At 38.0% G+C, this 19,432-nt stretch overlaps 1 protein-coding gene and 1 long non-coding RNA gene across 2 annotated transcripts in view; one reads left to right on the forward strand and one right to left on the reverse strand.

Moving 5' to 3' along the window:
- Positions 1–14,452, reverse strand: part of LOC107082316 (tripartite motif-containing protein 2-like) — a 24,658-nt gene extending 10,206 nt beyond the window's left edge. The window contains exons 1-8 of the mRNA XM_015370931.1: positions 14,311–14,452; positions 4,809–5,395; positions 4,443–4,591; positions 2,498–2,678; positions 1,899–2,158; positions 1,676–1,814; positions 1,289–1,474; positions 143–338 (exon numbers count right to left, since the gene is read on the reverse strand). Coding sequence (XP_015226417.1) covers positions 143–338; positions 1,289–1,474; positions 1,676–1,814; positions 1,899–2,158; positions 2,498–2,678; positions 4,443–4,591; positions 4,809–4,907 — 1,210 coding nt within the window. The 5' untranslated portion in view covers positions 4,908–5,395; positions 14,311–14,452. The remainder of the gene's footprint in view (positions 1–142; positions 339–1,288; positions 1,475–1,675; positions 1,815–1,898; positions 2,159–2,497; positions 2,679–4,442; positions 4,592–4,808; positions 5,396–14,310) is intronic.
- A 3,515-nt stretch (positions 14,453–17,967) lies between these two features.
- On the forward strand, positions 17,968–19,425 carry LOC107082300. The gene is made up of 3 exons (XR_001481130.1): positions 17,968–18,025; positions 18,221–18,331; positions 19,252–19,425. It is a non-coding gene; the product is annotated as an uncharacterized LOC107082300 (long non-coding RNA).
- Positions 19,426–19,432: the final 7 nt, after the last annotated feature.

Raw genomic sequence — 19,432 nt, forward strand, 5'->3', positions numbered from 1 at the left:
ATAACTGAATTGTTCTGTTTTTGAGAGAATTGTTTTACTCTGTAAAGACTGTGCAATTCAAAGCTTTGAGGCAAGGCAAATGTATTTATAAAGCACCTTTCAATAAAATGACAATTCAAAGTGCAAATTCAGGAGTTCTAACCTATTTTGAAGATGAGATCATCCTCGATGGGGTTCTGAGTTTTTCGTCGTGGGGTGCCCAAAGCACTGCTGGCCCTCTTGGAACCTTTCTTCTTCTGACCGGGGGACTTTCCTCGCCTCTTTGCTCCATCTGAGGAGCCTGTGGATGGGGTGGCGTGGGCTGCAGAGTTAGTTGCTGTTGTTGTGGAGGGAGACACCTATGAAACAAAGAGAAAACAGAAAATACAAGTTGTATCAACTTTAGGTTTTTCCATAGATGATAGCGTCGATGAATAAAGTTAAGTAAATTACTTCTACATTTTTCCCCAAGATATATTCATAAATATTTAAAAAAGCTTGACTCCAAACAGATCTTTTTATTTTCAGAAAGTGGATAAATATTTTATTACGCTTTGCACTACTAAGGCATACTCGAGTCTGAGTTGATTTCAGATCTCACCTTCTACCTCAATTATTGACAATTTAAATAGGTGTCTTTTTAATTTAAATAATAATTTACATCACATTCTGTCCTTTTCGTTGATTTACGGACTCAAAATGGGAATTCGTCGTTTGTGTTCATTTACAGGTGTAAAAATCAGGGGGTTTTTTTTAGCAATGACCTGTTGATTTCTAATCACAGTCAGTTACTAAGCGGGAAATTTGCCAACAAACTAGTTATTTGAAATATTTCTGTCGAGCATAGCAATTGTCTCCTTAACAAGTTACATTCTCAGGGGTTGGGTTTAAAAGCAAAGCTTTCCTGAGATTGATCAATCAATAAAACCTTAGGATTTAATAGTTTTAAGTGCTATTTGAATGTTGTTTTAAATATGAAACGGAAACCTTTCACAAAACTGTCTTTGAATAAAGAATAAATAAAAGCTGGCACTAAGGCCAATCTATTTGTGTCATAGCTTACATTTTTTTTATCTAAATTTATATAATTCTTAGAAAATTTACTGCCTCATTAAATAAAGCCGGCTGCTATATGCTCCTTTATGAGGAATCCAGGTATTTATGGTAATGCATTTAGGCATTCAGAGTAGATACAAAGGAACTTTATAAACTTAAGACAAAACATTTTGTTTTCTATGTTCTTTTTTCTGTATTATAAAGACTGAATCCAAATGCAGAGGAATCAGGACGATGAGAAGGTCTGACCCACCTCGACCTCTACCTCCGAGGCCTTGGCGATGGTCAGTTTGAAGGGACTTCCTTTGATGTGCTGGTCGTACAGACGGAGAGCCAGAGAGAACTCGCCCTCCTTGGGCACCGTGTAAACAAACTCATAGGTACCGTTCTTATGGTCCACTATCTCCCCATCGACAATGCTGCCATCGGGGGTGAACACCTGCATGGAGACACACTTTATTCAGTTTACTCAAACAATAGAGAGAATTATGCTGCACATTCTTGGGGAGAAATGAAATAAATCCAATCAGTTCATCATTCTTTAAAAATGCGTTTGAACACAATCCCAATAGAAGCAGTAAGCGTGTACTTTCTTTTCTCCATGACTATATTTCTCCATAGTATGAATGTTAAGGCAAACCTCAGCTGATAAGATGGCATTGCCGGTCTTGCAGGCTCCACCCGACTTGTCTCTTGTTACTATAGTAACTGAAGCAGGATGTCCCACAATGCACTGCTCCAAGCCGGAGCCCATGGCTTCACTCTGACTTGCCACAGCGCTGAGGAAGAAGGCAAAGATGAGGGCTAGATACAGAATGATATGAGTTTCGTTTTGAACTTCATGTATTTTTGTATGGTGTCACCTGGTTGTAACAATGGTCCCCAAGTTGTGGATGGATTTCCTCAGTCCGTCCGTCTCCATCACCAGATCCAGCTGGTCGTTCTCCTCCGGCTGGCACGGCATTCTAAGGATAGCCAGCTCCTTCAGCCTCTCCTCCAGCTCGTGCTCCGCCTCCAGGGTTGCCACGCTCGCCTCCTCTGCCAGAGCTTCCTCCGTCTGCGTACAGGTGGCCGTGATGTCCCCGTCTCCTCGGGTCAGGTTGTCTATCTGAGCTTGGAGGACCTAAACAAAAGCAGTCTTTGATGAATTAAAACCCCAATGGATAAAGAATGATAAGAGTCAACCTTAACCTGCAAGCAAATAAATCCTCTAACATCTATACGTACGTATCTATATATAAATGTATCACTATACATCATCTATAAATAAGTGGAAAAGTGCCGCCTTGCTTCAAGATGGGTCAAAGCTTGATTCCCAGCCAGGGGTCTTTCTGAATGGAATTTGCATGTTCTCCCTGTGCATGCATGGGTTCTCTCCAGGTACTCCAGCTTCCTCCCACAATCCAAAAACATGACTGGTTCATACGTCCAGAACTTATGTACTAATTCATCCTGTTTGCACCTTTTGTTTGAGCCCATATGTGACTTCGAGCTCCATAAGCAGAACGCTCTTCCGGACTTCCAGCTGCTTGTGCAGGTCTTCAAAGCTGGACTGGATGTCTTCTTCGATGGAAGCTCTCTGATTGGTAAGCTGTTGGAGAATCTCTCTGACGAATGACAGAGCATCTGAAATCTGGGGGAGTCTGGAGAGAAGACACACAGAGACAAAAGGTTAATATCAAATTGATTTAATTTAAGGCATTCATTGAATTTTCCTTAATTTGGTCTAGTCCATATTCTTATTTTTTAATACTCTGCCATATATTTTAATAATTCACTTAATCTTGTGTTTCCCAACATGACCACCAGATGTCAGTGTCTCTTATTTTACAAGATGTTTGTAGAACTCAGTGGTGTCTAAACTTTTTCTCTCTGAGCTTTGGTCAGGTTTAATTAAGTTAACACAGATTTTTTTTTTTTTTTTATAAATGAAACATACAAAAAATATTAGATTTTCATGGTGCGTCTTTGCATCCGTTCAGTGTTTAATTAAGCATGCCATATTTTAGTAAAAAAGATAAATTTTATCAGATTTTTGTCACAAAAGGGCTTAATAAATATGGTGTCAATATTTTTTTCCTTTTAGAGAAAAACATAAATTTTATATAACTTGTATCTTTAAAATAAATTATCCATATATTTCCTTTTTTATTATTAACTAAAATGAGTTAGTGAGTCATTTTTTTATTTAAAAATGTGAATTATACTCACAATTCATTTTAATAAGATTTAAGACTTTCTATAAAAATATGCCATAAAAAACAACATATTATGTCCATCTGCAGGAATTTCTAGTGCTGGAGAGCATCATATTTTTCATCCATTTTTTCAATTTAGGGGGGAACAAAAACTTGTCCCATAGCTTGTAAATGGCCCCAGGACCAGACTTCTGGGTGGAATCAATTATGCTCCATTATTGTTTCAAGCAAAATAACGCTTTTACAATTAATAAAAAAAAAACAACGAATCAAAATAAAAAATAAAAAAATACAGAAATGAAACTTTGATAAAACTTCATCAATAGGTTTGAAAGTAACTTAAGTCCTTTCTCCAATTTCCATTTTATTTTATATTTTATATTTTCAATTGTTTATATTTTATTTCTTTTAATTTTGGTATTTAAAATTCTCTTAAATTCTTTTTTCAGATGTTATGAATTGCATTCTTTGGAAATTGTTATTTTAGATCACTTTCTTGAAGGACTTTCCTTTGCAGTGATGAGCAAAGACACATTTTAATAGGTTTGCATGGACCTTAGCAACAGTTCTATTGGTTAATGTGCGCTCCAAGAGCCAGTGTTGGGCTTGAAGTGAAGAAAATACTTTCAAAAGAATTTAATTCACAAAAAAAAAGAAAAAGCTGCTGTATGCGGACACACTGTATATACTGTATATAAACCCATTCACAGTTAACTTCCATTGGCACTTTGTTCTCCTTTGGCTATTTGAGCTGATGTAAATTTCTCCACTGTGAGATCAATAAAGTCAATCAATCAAGAAATCAATAACCTTAATCAAAATAAGGAAAATATGAAAAACCTAACATTTCAAAATATCAAATCTGTAAAAAAAAAATAAATAAATAAATAAAAAGGAAAGAAAGAAAGTTAAAAAAAAATACATAAAAATGTTAATATATATGGGAAAACAGCAAATTTACTCCCAACCAGTTTTGGATTAAAAGCTTTTTTCAAAATTCCAAATCTTGGTTGCATTTCTTTGCTCACAAAAATAAAGGAACAGAATTCTCTCCATATTGCTCTAGCCTCAACCATATATTTATATTATCTATTTCTTTTTTTTTTTCTTTTTTTGTACATTTCAGATCAATTAAAGACATTCTTCTTTTTCAGTACTAAAAAATTGAAATGGCCATGTGTGCTGTCTGTAGCTGCCTTCAGCCTGTACCTGTTCTGGACCGCCCCCAGTCTCTCCTGCAGCCGGTTCCTGTGCTGCTCCAGGGCTTGGCTGAGCACCACCTTGGGGTGATCCTCGTGGGCCGGTAAGCAGTCCTCACACAGCGCACACTCACAGGCTGAGCAGTACAGGTCAGCCACCTGCAGACAGTGAGGAATTTAACCTGTGACTCACTTTTCAACAGAATTTAAATTGCTAAATTAAAACATTCAGTTTTCATTTGGCCATAATCACTTGTTTGGTTTCATTTCATGGTAAATGTTTACCAAATGGAAACATTGTTTCTGAAGACCACAGTTGGTACAGTTAGGATTATTCAGCATTCTCAGCAGAATGCTGCTTTAAACGTCTCCTTACCTTTCCTGCATGCTGCAGGCAGGAGTTCTTGCTGGGTGGGGCCTCCAGGACGGTGCACTCCTCACTGCTTGTGTCTGGGGAGTGTTGGTGGGCCTCCATCTGCGAGCGGCAGAGTGTTTGTGGTGGGGTGGAACCTCCAAACACACCCCTTGTTCCTCACCACAGCCAGGAGACGATTTCTGTTCAAGCAGAGGGTTTCCTGCTACTCGCTGCAATGGATTTCCCACCTTTCTCGGCTCTCTTTGTGGTTTATTCCATCGTACATTCAGGAGAAAGAAGGAAAAACTTAAATGGAGGCTGTTTGCACATTCCGAATCCAAAAAAGGTGTCCTTTGCTTCGGACTGTTTGGTTTTAGTCAACAATCCAAGTCCACAATTTCCTTCTGTGGATCTAAGTGAATTCTGTCCCACTTTCGGGTTTCCATATAAGTCATTCTTCTTGTTCCAGGCAGTTCATTGTCTGTAGAAACACCAATAAAAGAGAGAATCCAACTGGTTGGGAAGCTGGTTGCTTTCCCTCAGGAATCATTTAGGAAAAATGTATGCAGCTGATTTCATTTAAAGAGCGAGGAGGAATCCACTGATTCCTGCAGGGTAAAAATACAAAAGAATGTCAGGGATTAAAGATTTAGATGCAAAGACGAACATACAGAGAAACAAATAATGTAAGCTTTGACTACATGCTTTAATTTGTTTACATTGTTTACTGTAATCACTCTTCATGAAAATGAGTTAACATTGGTGATTTTACAATGACGACCTTACATTTGTAATGACAAAGATTTGCAATAAAAAATAATAATATATAAAAATATAATATAAAAATATAAAAAGCCTTCTGTTTGATTGCCTGTGATGTAGTGGTGAATTGTCTGGTAGACCCCCACCCCACTACCAGGGATAATCCCCGCCCCCTCTTCACCACATACCTCTCTGCAGTATTCAGCATACAATTGTTTTACTGAATAGTAAACCCATCATAAACTGTTGAGCTATCAGGGTGTTTCCCTTTCTTTCACCTTTGACCACTGCAGAGATGTACCAGCTTTCAAGGGGTACATGAAAAAATGGGTTTGAACAATAGATAGGTCACTATCTGTGGAGCAAATCCTGTTTTAAATCTCTTTATGTCAAAATTTCCTCTTAAATTAAACCCTAACTATAAATTGCTGTTTAACTGTTTGACTTTTAACTCAAAACTACTGAAGAGACTTGTAAAACATACTGCGACAGGGATTATGGCTGCTATGCGCTGAAGAAATGACAGAAATATGTTTACTGCAGGAAGCAGAGTACAGATAATCTACACCTTAGAAGCCACAGTAGTACCGTCAACATATCAGAACAGGCCTCAGAGATGATAATATAAACATGATCCTCTGGATGAACTTGTAAAGTCAAAAACTAATAAAGATCTTTAATGTAGGTCACCACACTGACTTCAAAGTGATGGAAAAAGGGGAGGGGAGGGACAAAGGTTGGGGTTTCCATGGTAACAGACTGCACAGAGTGGGATGGGGGTACGGTGACACCAACCTACAAGAAGAAATAGAACCAAAATATGAAACACTGACGGCTTCTTTAATCCCCAAAATCCTATATTTATCCTTTTGCATGTGAATGAGTTCACACTGACAGCACAGAGCCTCCTGCGCCGCTGGTTCACCTCTTCATCTGTGGAATGCATGTGATGATGATGCTGATGATGATGATTCAGATTGAAGCTACAGAAAAATGCAATTGAAATGCGACTTTCAACGTTAAAAACTCTGAGAGATGGTTTCAGAGTTAAATCAGGGCCGATTCATTAAAGCCCGTCGTTTATTGTGTCTCTGTGTAAAAGACAAGCCAATATTCAAGTGAATAATTTATAGAGAGGAGGGGTCGTGGCTTTCTGTTATTTGGCTTGTAATCCAGTTCTAACACCTCCTCCCCCTGAGATGTTCAGATCAGAGGACGCAGCCTTGCCACATACACACACACACACACACAGCTTTGTTTTCATGACATTTCATTGACTTGCATCTATTTAAATAATTATAACCAACATATACCTCACCCCAACTCAAAGGACATAACTTTACCATAGTGGGACCAGTTGAATGTCCCCATATGTACCTGTAAATCCCTGCATGTAGGGTGTTTTACAAAATACTTCCCCCACATTGTAGCTAAAACAAGACCACACACACACACACACACGTTGTTCTTGAGCGGAACAATTTCTCTAGTCTTACACACACATATTTCTATTCACTAATGCTCTGATGTTACAATGCTGCAAAGGATTGTGGGATTCGTCCTGGCATTGGGGTTGTGTGTCTGGTGATGGTCTGTGGCTGTTACAGAGCTGCAGACAATTCAAGTCCTTCATTCTTTCAGTTTACAAAGAAGAAATTCAGAGGAATGTTTGTAAAGAGCCTTCTGAATGTCTTGGTTGGGTTTATGCTCATTATAGCACGTATGTGTGTTATGTGACTGCAGATTTTATTAAAACATGTAAAAGTGTAAAGAAACATTTGTAGACATATTTAAATTTTTTGTTTGTTTGTTTTTTTAACAGTGTCCTGTCTGGCAATGTGGCAATAAGAATAATTGTCTTGATGCCAAAAAGAGAACCGATTTTACTTTCACAAGTGGAGCAGTACGGCAATTACCGTATAGCTCCACTTGTTTCATGCATATAAATTGCTTTGATATAATTATGCAGGGAGTTTTACAGTTTATATGGACACTGCAATGTAAATAGAACAGAAGAAGAAAAAGAAAAAAAGAGAGGAAAGATAAAAGAAAGAGGAGATAGAAAGGAGACAATGACAATGTAGACACATTTGGACAAATAGTTTGTTCCTAAGTAATTTGAACATTCAGGAGACAATAAATCCATCCACCCATGGTCAGATTATAACGACCTGCTGTAGTAATCCTAATCCCAAGCCAACAAACTCCTGCTCATTCAGGTACTTGAAAAAAATCAACTTCACTTTATAATGCACAGCTTGCTAGAACTTGCTGCCTTTAGTCTTGATACCATAGATTTGTCAACACTGGAAACATTTGAAATCGAAATAAGTCATTTTTTCTTAAAATAAGTACCTTTTCTTGAATTAAGGGAGGTAAGTGAGAAACTTTGCCAATGGAACAAGACAACATTAAAATGAGAAAACAAAAACTATTTCATGTCCTTATTTCAAGTTCATATCACCTAATTATCTTATTTTAAGAGTAAAAAAAACTCATTCCATTGGCGAATTTTAGATAATTCTCTGCCCCACCAACAGCAGTACAGTTGGTGGATGCAAACATTTGTTTTTTATATCAATCATGAACTCTATGCATCACTTTGAATTGTAGTGCTATTTAAATGTGCTTTATTAATAAACCTGCTTCGCATTGCCTTGCCTTGTCTTGCCTTGCTGTCTGGAGTTCTGTGGATCAATTCCAATTCCTTGGTTCAGAAGAAGGCCCAGCAAAGAGGGTACTTCAGCAGCAGTGGAGTTGCTGGGCATCTTCTACACTGCCTTTATTATGCTTTAGTTCTTGTCACAGTTTATCACACCTACAAAGCAAGACAGGTCCAAAATAAAACCAACAATTAGGCATGGAAAGAGGCTCATCTGGTTCGACTTTCCACCATCCAGGACTTGCACAGGCCCAGAGTCAGAAAAGGGTCTAGCAAATGTCTCTTCGCTACATCCACACAGCAGCTGTCCACCCGCTTTCATTTTTCAGGCTATTCTTTGTAATCCTGAATGATTGTTGCATTCTGAGAAACCTAACAGATTAATATTTTCTGATTAATTCAGACCAGCTAATCATGCATCAATATTCATCACATGTTCAAGGTCACTGGGAGCATATTCTTTCCCATTTCTGATGCTGTTTTAACATCTCTAGAAGTCGACATTTCAAAATCTGCATACTTTAAAGCTTTGAGCTGCTACAGTCCAATTGACAGATTTCTTGTTTGCACTAACAGGTGCACCTATAAAAGTGGCTGGTTAGTGTACATAGTCTGTGTATCCACTTTTGGGTCTGCCTGTTGCTGAACAAACCATCAGGGTACTTGAACTCCTGGTTTTACTGCAGAGACCAGCCCCTGAAACAACCATTTTGCTGCTACCATAAATTTTGCTGTTTTTCCTTTGACTAGAAGCAATCAGAGATGTCATTTAAAGAATGAGAAACTGAGGACGTTCCATAAAAAGGCACGCTGAACACAAACACAAAACGTGGAAGCGCAACAATAGTGGTTTGGCCTGTTTGTGTTTAGCCTCACAGCAGCTGACTCATGCTGATAAAACACATGAAAACACGATCAGATGATGGCTTATCAGGTCAGCAATGTAACATAGACATATGGAGCTTACATCTGAAGCTTCCAGACGGACTTCAGTGTTCTTGTTTATTGGAAACACAGAAAAAGACAAGATGAATGTCGAAGGGCTGACACAAGCCTGAAAGCACATCCCTCTGTTCTCCAACATTGTCCCACCAGACATTGCTTCAGCTTGTCTTAACCTACATTAGTGAGGGAAAACAGATACTCTACTCTACTCAAATATATCTATTAAGACAGCAGATAACTGTCCCAGGCCTGATCAGTTACATTACAGTTATAATGTCTTTCCTGAGTTACCAAATAAGTTTCTTGTGAATAAATGCTTAGAAGAAACACCATTCGATGTTGGAGTTCAGAAATCGGAACGCTTACTGCTGGATGCCAGGCGTCAACCATCAGAAAAGCTGATCCAGGATATCCGCCGGCATCTTGGAGGTCTGACATTCCGAACAAGAACTGCATATTTTACCATGATCCCAATCCTGATCAACTGACTGTACAGCGGATGTTTGGAGTTTTACTTTCTCACTTAAAAACGTTCTCAGCAACTCATCAAAGTAAATAAAGCAAAACTGCTATCTAGCTTGTAACAACAGAACAGAGCAGATAAACAACCAGAGTGCGGAACATCCACAGCATCGAAGCTTCAAAGCGTCTTGACCAGCGTTTCACCCAGCATCCAGAATTAATCCAAATTACGGTGGTTTTTTTGTGATGCCGAGATTGCATTTGGTGTGAACACACCTTTAAGACTGGTTTATGCTCAGAAACCAGGTCGTCTGCGTGTGAGTCGCAGTGAACGCAGATCTGCCCCCGCCTGTTCAGCAAACTCTCTGGTGCACCTCTCCAAAACTGTAGGTGACCGCAGACACTGCAGCAGACAGGAGGCCTCTGATTGGTCAAATCTACATCCGCTCTACACTATGCGTATTTCCTGTTTGGTACCTTACCGGCTTGTTTTGTTTGTTTGACCACCATTGTAGAAAACGACTCGTAAAGTTGCACTAGCTAGAAGAGCCTTCCTCACCGCCTCGGCCATATCTAGACCCATAGCTTGTCCCTCTTGCATTGTGGTGTGGAATAGCATAGCAGAGACCAATATTGGGCATAGATCAAAAATATCTGCGACAAGCTCACTGCGACACAATCCTGCAGGAAGATAACTTTAGGGTTTTAACCCTACACAGATTTGTTCTGCTGTTAAGCCTGGTTTATGTCTAGAAACTAGGTCTTCTATGGGTGACGGTGCCGCATACAGGAGGCCTCTGATTGTTTAATTCTACATCTGCTCTACACTATGCTTATTTCCTGTTTGGTACCTTATGGCAGAAACTCTGGCTGTAGTGTTGTCCACAATGCCTGGCACAGTTTGGACAATATCCCAGACACCGTGCAGGATGCCGGTTTGTAGCTCTGTGCGACTTTCTGTTGGTTTGCACCCACAAGCCAAAACACGCAGCTCCAAGGCCAACTTTAGGGAACACTAACTGAACTGTGTGTCGTCCGGCGTTGGATGAGGGGCTATAGATGGCGAACAAGCTCGTCAAACCAACACGCGGACACCCACAATCCTAGCTAGTTCGTGGTTGTCCCTCTTGCATTGTGGCATGGAATAACATAGCGCAGACCACGCTTCAATATTGGCATAAATCAAAAATATCAGCTCGGACACTATCCCAGACACCGTCCAGGATGCTAGTTTGTAGCTCTGTGCGACTTTCTGTTGGTTTGCACCCACAAGCCAAAATGCGCAGCGCCACGGCCAGTCTTTAGGGAACAAAGGGTCCCAGCGTTCTCGCGCACCTCGCTCTTTAAGCTGGTCAATCTTGACGAGTAGGTTTCAACAGTGGCGGTCATACAAACAAAACAAGCCGGTAAGGTACCAAACAGGAAATACACATAGTGTAGAGCGAATGTAGATTTGATCAATCAGAGGCCTCCTGTCAGCGGCACTGTCTACGGTCACCTACAATTTTGGAGAGGTGCAGCAGAATGTCTGCGGAGGGGGCGGGGCATATCTGCATTCACTGTGACACATACGCAGACGACCTATGTTAAGAGTATAAACCAGCCTTAACTGCGACACACTGCTAATGGAGTATACACAGCCCTTTAGTACCAGACTTCACAGGTTAATCATACGAGCCATCCAATCAACAATGTGGACTTCAATCATTCTATATAAGTGGGCATTGTGGAAACAAAAGAAAAGAGCAAATCTTATAGACTGAAAGCATTCATTTGTGAATATAGAAACTAAATACAGATATAGGTAGGTCAACCTCAACAACCTTTATTTTCACATAAATCACATCAAATTAGCAAAAAGGCCCCATGACTAGCCTGGAAGTTTTCATTACGCTCAGTAATTATATGCCATCATATTCTTTTTCCATATGTAAGTTTTTTGAACACCCCAATGGGAATTTACTCAGTGACATTAAAATGGGGAAGAAAACGAAACCCTGAGGAACCCCACTTAATAATATTTGCACAACTGAGAGAGAAAACGCTTCTTCTTTTCTTAACAAAGTAGCATTTTCAGTTTCATTTTAGAAAATGGTGCTAAGATGGGTTTATTTTTGGATTCCTGTAGCGATCCAGTTTATTCTTGATGCAATGAGCTGCGTCTGACGAACAGAAACCCTCAGTTAATTAGAAAGCTGGTTATTTCTGTCTGGATCAGCAGACGGGGCTCCATCACCTGATTGCAAAGCTCAATAAAAACTCATTCATGGAAACCTGCTGCTAGAAAGTCTATAAATCAACACTATGGTGACTCAGACAAAGAAAACAGAACTCACACACAGTCAGGCTGTCTGACGGGTGTCGTTTTACGTTCCCACGGGAAGGTTTGTGTCCACTTTCTGTTTTGTAGTCACTAGTTTATCACATACAGGCCCCACTTAGTGGTCCTTTTCTCACTTTTTGTCATGAAATCTGAAAAATTGTTCATTTTCTCCAAGTGTTACAGCTATAATTCATCCTAAACTGTCTACAGTATATTAAGGATGTGTGTGGGTGGTTCTTAATTACTTCTATTAATCCGTAAAAGACAATTAATTGCATCACTGTGCACAGTCTGTTTGGATATTTGTTGATTTTATCATAAGTTTTAGTTTTTTGATATTCATAAAGATGTTTCCATTTAGTTTTCATGTATCTGTCTCATCCTGTAGTCGTCACCTAATGTCTTTTTTTCTCTCTAAGTCTTTGCTGTTTAATCTTTTCCTGATTTTTTGTTCTATTGCATCCGTTGTAAAGATCTAAGATCAGCCTTAAACTAAATCAGTTTTGTTTTTTGTTTTTCTGTATAAAATTAATCTTACGTTTAGAAATAAGAGACAATCTTATCTTGCAGAACATTTGTTATTTTAGAGTTCCTGGAAACTTTGAATTTATAATAACTAATTTTCTGGTTTACTAAGGTGGAATTATAGTATGATTAGTCTTTAAAATAAGACAACTTACACAGATGTTTGCAGATACTTCAAAGTCAGGAAATGGCTACAAATTTCTCACCTAAACTTGTTGACATGTAGAATTAAGGAAATTATTAATTTTAAAACAACAGGAATTTTTCAAATAAAGCTTGATAAGGACAGAGATTTGTTCTGTAGGGATGAAACCAACAACATTTCAGCATTTATTCTTTTTACCGCAATTATTGTTCATTCATTTCAAAATGTTTTACATGTTTCTTCAAATTCAGATTTGTCTCTTTTCATAATCTTTTAATAATTCGTTGCAACTAACGTCTTAGAAGTGTCCGGATTATTTTAGTTATAGTTGCCTCTTACTTCACATGTATCTTTAGTTGTTTGTTATATTATTGTGATTTTTTTTTTTAATTTGTGCTTATTTTACTTTTTTTTTTCCAGTATTGGTAAGTTTTCATAACCAGGATGTTCCTCTTGTAATTTATTTTTATCATTTATTTGTTTTGTTTTTTTGTTTAACTGTTACTTGATTTGAATTTTTGAATCATTTTTGTTTTTTCTTTTTTTCAACTAGTGTTTATAGATGGATCTTTTTCTTGTTTTTGAGTCAGTTAATACAGCTTTACACGCTTAATATATTTATTCTACTACATTACTTCACAAATTCCTTCTACATTTAATTCTTGTTCTTTTTCCAGCTGTTCATCAAGTCCCTGGAAGTCTCATTCCCGTTATTATCAGTTTTGCATCTTTTGGTTGTATTTTAGGCCCTGATTATTGCGTGTCTTATATTTTCTCTCTTCTTTTGAGAGAATATCTTTTGAGTCTACTTCTACTGCAAGCTTCCTGCTTGTTTTTTATGTTCTTAAAATCATTATTTGTTTTGTATCTTTTCATATAACCTGTCTAATCTGTCGCTGCCACATCCAGAGTTTCTTTCTGATATATTTTCTTGTTATAAATGTATTCATTTGCTGCTTTTCTAAAGTAAATCTGATGTTTTTTGTTCAGATTTTGCGGAGCTTTTAAAGTTGTTTCAGCTCTTAAATGTTGGATCCATCAGCTGTTGTTTCTGTCTTTATTCATCCTCCTGTCTATAAAGTTAAATGTCTCCCTTCATTCATATTTGGGTCTTTTTGTGGATAATTTAGAGCTGTTTTTCTACAGGTGCTCATTCAGCATCCGTTTCCTGTTGCTTTACTGGGTTTCCCAGCAGAGAGACGTTTTAAACACATTTTCTAAACAGAACCAGAGGCTCTGTTTACTGATCCGTCTGTGATCTGCAGGAACTCTGTGTCCCAATAAACAGAACATGTCGCTGTGATGAGACCTCAGTTTCACTTCAGAGAAGTGACGTACCTCCTGTTTCAGTTAGCAGACAGGATGCTAACGTGTGCATGCAGGCCTGACAGCACCACACACCCCCACACACACCCCTACGCCCACACACCCATCTAATAATACACAGAAAGCTGATCAGATTGAGCTGCATTCATTCACTCAGTAAATCTCTCCATCCTCATTTCCTCCATCCCTTCATGCTTCAATCCCTGCATCCCCCCACCCTCTAAAGCAAACAGGGCATGCTACAGCTGCTGCTGTCACCCCCAAACATTCCTCCACCCTTCTATCACCCATCCATCTGTCCATCCACCCATGCATCCCTCCACCCATCCATCCTTCTCTCCTCCTCTTCCCAGGAAATGAATCCAGCTCTCACCCAGTTTTCCAGGCGATCAGTGGCATCGTCTGTTTTCCAGCCTGAAGCCATCGCATCATGATACCGTCTTGTTTGCTGCCTCCTCACTCCTCTCCTCCTGCTCTGTGTGTGTGTGTAGGAGGGGGGAGGATATCATCGTCACGGCAACACCAGCAGCTTGCAGCAGCACCACCACACCAGGAGGAGGGGAGGGTGGAGCAGAGGACTAGTCTACTCTGCACTTAAAGTGTCCAATCAGGAGCAAGATGGAGGAAAAAGGAGAGAGTGGATTGGTCCATGTCTGCACTCTCTCTCTCTTTGTGACACTCCATTTATCTGAGCATCTCTCACCCTTTAATCCCTCCGCTCTTTTCTGTTTCAGCAGATAGATCTATTATTATAGACTGTGCATTGTATACAGTCATAAAAAATGACAATAAAAATGTTTATTGTATAATTCACAATCTATACCTTTTGGAAATAAAAATTTAAGAAATGATTGGTGTCTTATATTAAAAATTAGAACAAAATAAGAGAACAAATACATTTTTTCCACCTTTATTTAACCAGGATTAAATCCCATTTAGATCAGTTCAGTTCCTCCCAAGAGGCAGAAACATTTAAAACCCTAATATTGTTAAATAATTAAAATGAGAAACAACAACTACCCCAAACTATGAGGAAATATTATTTGAAATCCCTCGTCATTCTTTTTACCAAGTTGCAAGTGATGGGAGCAGAAAGGAAAAAGCCTTTCTGCTTGTTTCAGTCAGAGCAGATAGGTAAAAAATGAAAAAACAGCAGAACATCGAGTGTAAAAGTCAATACCTTTTAGTACAACACAGAACAGATGTAGTTCTAGCAACAAAAAAAATCATACTATAAATGAAAGTTAACCAGTAAGGCAAGACAAGGCAAGTTTATTTACATAGCACAATTCAGTACATGGACAATTCAAAGTGCTTAACATGAATTAGATAATAAAATAGAAGAAAAATAAAAGCAAAAACATTTGTAAAACAAATAAAACAAGCGGACCACAAAAAAAGCAGAGTAAAAGCAAGAAAAAAAATGATAAAAGCAGGTAGAGAAGAAAATAAAACTGTTGGATTACAACCTTAAACTAATAATACTTCAGTTAGCAGCTTAACTTCAACAGTCAAAGGCATTTGATTTATATATATAGAACTCAGGCTTTGAGCACTTTTCCAGTGTTCTTGAAGTTTGTTCCAGATCAGTGGAGCATAGGAACTAAATGCTGCTTCTCCTTGTTTGGTTATAGTTCTGGGTGAACAGAGAAGGCTGGAACTAGAAGACCTGAGGAGGTTCTTTCTCCCTTTCATGTTCATAGGTTCTCCCTTTCATGTTCACTATGTGTTCTACATTTTCTTTTTCTACACATCCTTCACATTTATCATTATTTTTCCTCCCTATTAAATAAAAATTGTCATTTAAAAAGGTATGATCCAGTCCTAATTTGATCATTATTACTTTTTCCATTCTGTTTCTCTCATTAATGATTCTATTTAACACTGATTTTTCTACCTTATATAATCCTCTCCCTTTCTTATCATTGTTTTACCTCATTGGCCATTTTTCCATTTCCTTACTCTTTATAAGTGATTTCCCTTCCCCTTTCCCAACAGTATTGGATTCATTATTGTTCCCTCTAAAGCCCTTTTTGCTAATATATCTGCCATTTAATTGCCTTTTACACCTTCATGTGCTGGAACCCAACATAACCAAATATTAATGCCACCCCTTTCAAATCTAAATAGACCGTACTGAATTTCTAATACTAAATCTTTTCTATAATTTCCTTTTCCCTGAATACTGAATATTACCCTTTCTGGTCTGACCTCCTCTACCCATTATAGGCTTCCTATAACTGCCACCATTTCTGCTGTGATTTTCTAGATCCTGCTGAGACATCAGTCCTTTAATGCTGCAAATGTTCAATCCTGCAATGGCAAGGCAAGGCAAATGTATTTGTATGGCACAATTCAGGACAAAGACAGTGTAACGTGCTTTACATGATTAAAATATAGGAAAATAAAACAGAATCAAAGCAAGTAGGAAAAAAATAAGAAAATAAATTAATAAAATAAAATAAAGAAAATGAAAAAATGCAGACTCCAACAATGACTCAATCATGACTGAAATTCTTTGGAAAAAAAACAACAAATATAGCTTTTTAAAGGGCAAACAAAAGTTATGGTTAAAAAAAAGAAACAGAAATGTATCTATCATATATTCATTAGAAAGAAATTTTTTAAAATGTAGGCCTAGACTGCATACAGTTCTCCCCCTCTACCTCCCGTCCAATAGGGGGCGCTCAATCGTCACATCGGTTTCAGTCGCTGCCGTGACGTATAAAAGAAGCGCAGAAGCTTTGCCTCGGTCATTTCTGCTGCGCACTGAGCTGATAATCAGGTAATGTCTCTTAAACTTGTGATTTCAGTCTACATCTTTGCTTTAAACTTCTAATTTATCACTATTTAGATTTATAACCGCGCATTTAATCGCTATCTGATGTAGTAAACGTGTGACGGGGATCTTATATGGAGGATGGGTTTAGATTGTTGCACGTTGGTTTCTGGTGCGAACATTAACTCCACGTTTTTACACATAGAGTACATTTAATTAATATATCCTCTAACTTCCATAATGTTTTTAAGTCCTTGTAGCTAAAACGGTTCGTGTTTTTTCATTTCTTCTTGCTCTTATTTAGTAGCAGTACACATATTATTGCTTTTGCTGTTTTCTCCAAAGTACATCTTATTTTTATTTATATGCTTTAAAGCGGCATTTATTTCCCAGCTTGGGATAAAGTATTTCTATTTTTAAGTCCTAATTAGTTCTACACGTGTTGACAGTGTGAGGTGAATTATAAACTACACAATTAACATGGTTTTATCACTTGTCACTTTTTTAACAAGTTTGAGAATCCTGGGCCTCAGAAGGGTGTGGTTTTTTATTTTTATTTTTTATAAATTGATTTATATTGGGAAAAAATGGCTTATTATATAGATAAATGCCCATCTATGTAAATACCATGTGCAACAACCGTGTGTAATCTGCTTTTAAAGACTTCAGCTCATATAAAGCATGCTTTTAAAAAAGCGTGACATTTTTTTATATATATATTTTGATTTGGATCAATTTGATAATGCATGCATGTAATAATGCATTGATCTCACCGTGGAGAATTTTACTCGTTACATCAGCTCAAATAGTCAAAAGCATGCATGTAATAATGCATGCATGCATATTCACACATTCACCTTTTCTTCCTTTGGTACCTCTTGTTCTTGAGTATCTGAGCTGATATAATGAGTAAAATTCTCCACTGTGATCAATAAAGTCAATCTTTGCTTCATCAGGTTTTCCGCAGGACATCGAGTCATTCAATTATTTTTTAAATAAAGGCCTTAATTGGCATTAAAAGTCATTAAATATGATTATTGTGGCATTTATAATGCTATATTAAAAAGAAAAATAGAAAAAAACAAAGATTAACATTTTCGTCATATGTATAATATCTCGATATATTTGTGCAGAACTGTTTCCGGTTTATCGTAAAGCCACATGTTCAGAGTCATTCCGGTATACACCTTGTTATACAGTCTGCATCAGGGATTAAATCAAATATTGTTGGTCTGCCAGCTTAATTTGTTGTTTTCTCCCCCCCCCAGAATTGAGGTGATCTGCGAGTTAAACCAGCAACTCAGACCAGGTCAGTATCCTTGGTGTGTTGTTTTCCACCTTTCCTACGCTGTGATGACGACTACTTTATCCATTCGCAGTTTCCACCAGAGGTCTAACGACCAAAGATGGTTCAAATCTTCCTTGGATGTCTGAGCGTTGGACTTTTTACTACAGTGTTTGTTTTCCCTTTGTGATCCCTTACCGACGGTGATTATTTCCACAGGGTTTGAGTTGTGGTGTGAGAAAATGGCCCTCACAGCCACCGTAGTGATGCTGCCAAATCGTACTACAGTGCAAACTGCTGGGTTAAGAAGAAATGAAAGGATATGCGCCGGTAGGTCATGTGGTTGTCCTCTTGTTTAAATGTGGGGATAAGAGGATTGATGAGAAACTGAAACGGGGTGCAGAGGATTGATGAGAAACCTTAGAGCTAAGATTTGATCCTTGCTTTAAGATGAACTTGGGGTCCCCTTTAAGACTTAGTCTGTTTTTTTTTTGTTTTTTTTTATCTTCCAGCTTTGTGCTGTGGAATCTTCTTGGTTTTTAGGTTAAAAGTATGATAGAAATTTCTCAATTTAACCTCTAGAGGGCGCCACTCCCTCAGTTGGGCACATTTAAAGTACCTTTAGTCTGTATGGTAATATTTCCCTACAGTTAAACCTCAGTCATTCATGACATTTTGAGATCCTTAGTTCAGCCTGAGGAGATGGGTCTGTAGTATTGATGGAACTGCTAAAATATGGCTGGAAATGAGGAGAAACGATGGATTTTTTTTTTTTTTTAGATTAACTGTAGTGTGAAAATGGCTAAATGTGCTTGGACAGAGTATGAAGGAAACAGACAGGGAGTTAAATCTGCTGCTGTAGGAGCAGAGATGTTAATGAGCTGCTGGAAGGAAGAGTCTCCAGCGCCTCTGGACTTGAAGTGTTGTTGCAGTCTGTTATGAGATGGATTCTGTTGAATTAAGATTCCTTCTAGTTCGATTTTAAGTTGGGATACTGTATAATACAGAAGTTTTTGATTTCCAGTAGATGAGTTTCAGCTCTATTTTTAAGTCAAAATGAAAATTGGGTCTAAAAAGATTTGGCTTTGAGCCAAAATTGAGCAAGATCTTGGTATTGAGTATTTTTAGCTTTTTTTTTTTTTTTTTCCCCCATATTGAAGCATCTTTGTCCTCTCTCCCTTCAGAATCAACTGTCATTTTTGTAATCTAAGCTATTTTCCATTGAAGTTGAGCTTTTTATCTGTTTCCAGGCTGAACATCTTCCTGCAGTTTCCATGATGGAGATGTACGATTGTCTGTGCTGAAAAGACCTCGTCTAACTGGTATGTGTGATCTAATTGGATAGTTTTAAGCAGAACAGCTGCTATGGAAACCTTTCAGGTTGGCATTTTGGCTACATTCACACTGCAGGCCTTAATTATCAGTTCTGAT

The sequence above is a fragment of the Cyprinodon variegatus genome, unplaced genomic scaffold (genome assembly GCF_000732505.1).
Source record: "Cyprinodon variegatus isolate N-32 unplaced genomic scaffold, C_variegatus-1.0 Scaffold49, whole genome shotgun sequence".
Lineage (NCBI taxonomy): Eukaryota > Metazoa > Chordata > Actinopteri > Cyprinodontiformes > Cyprinodontidae > Cyprinodon > Cyprinodon variegatus.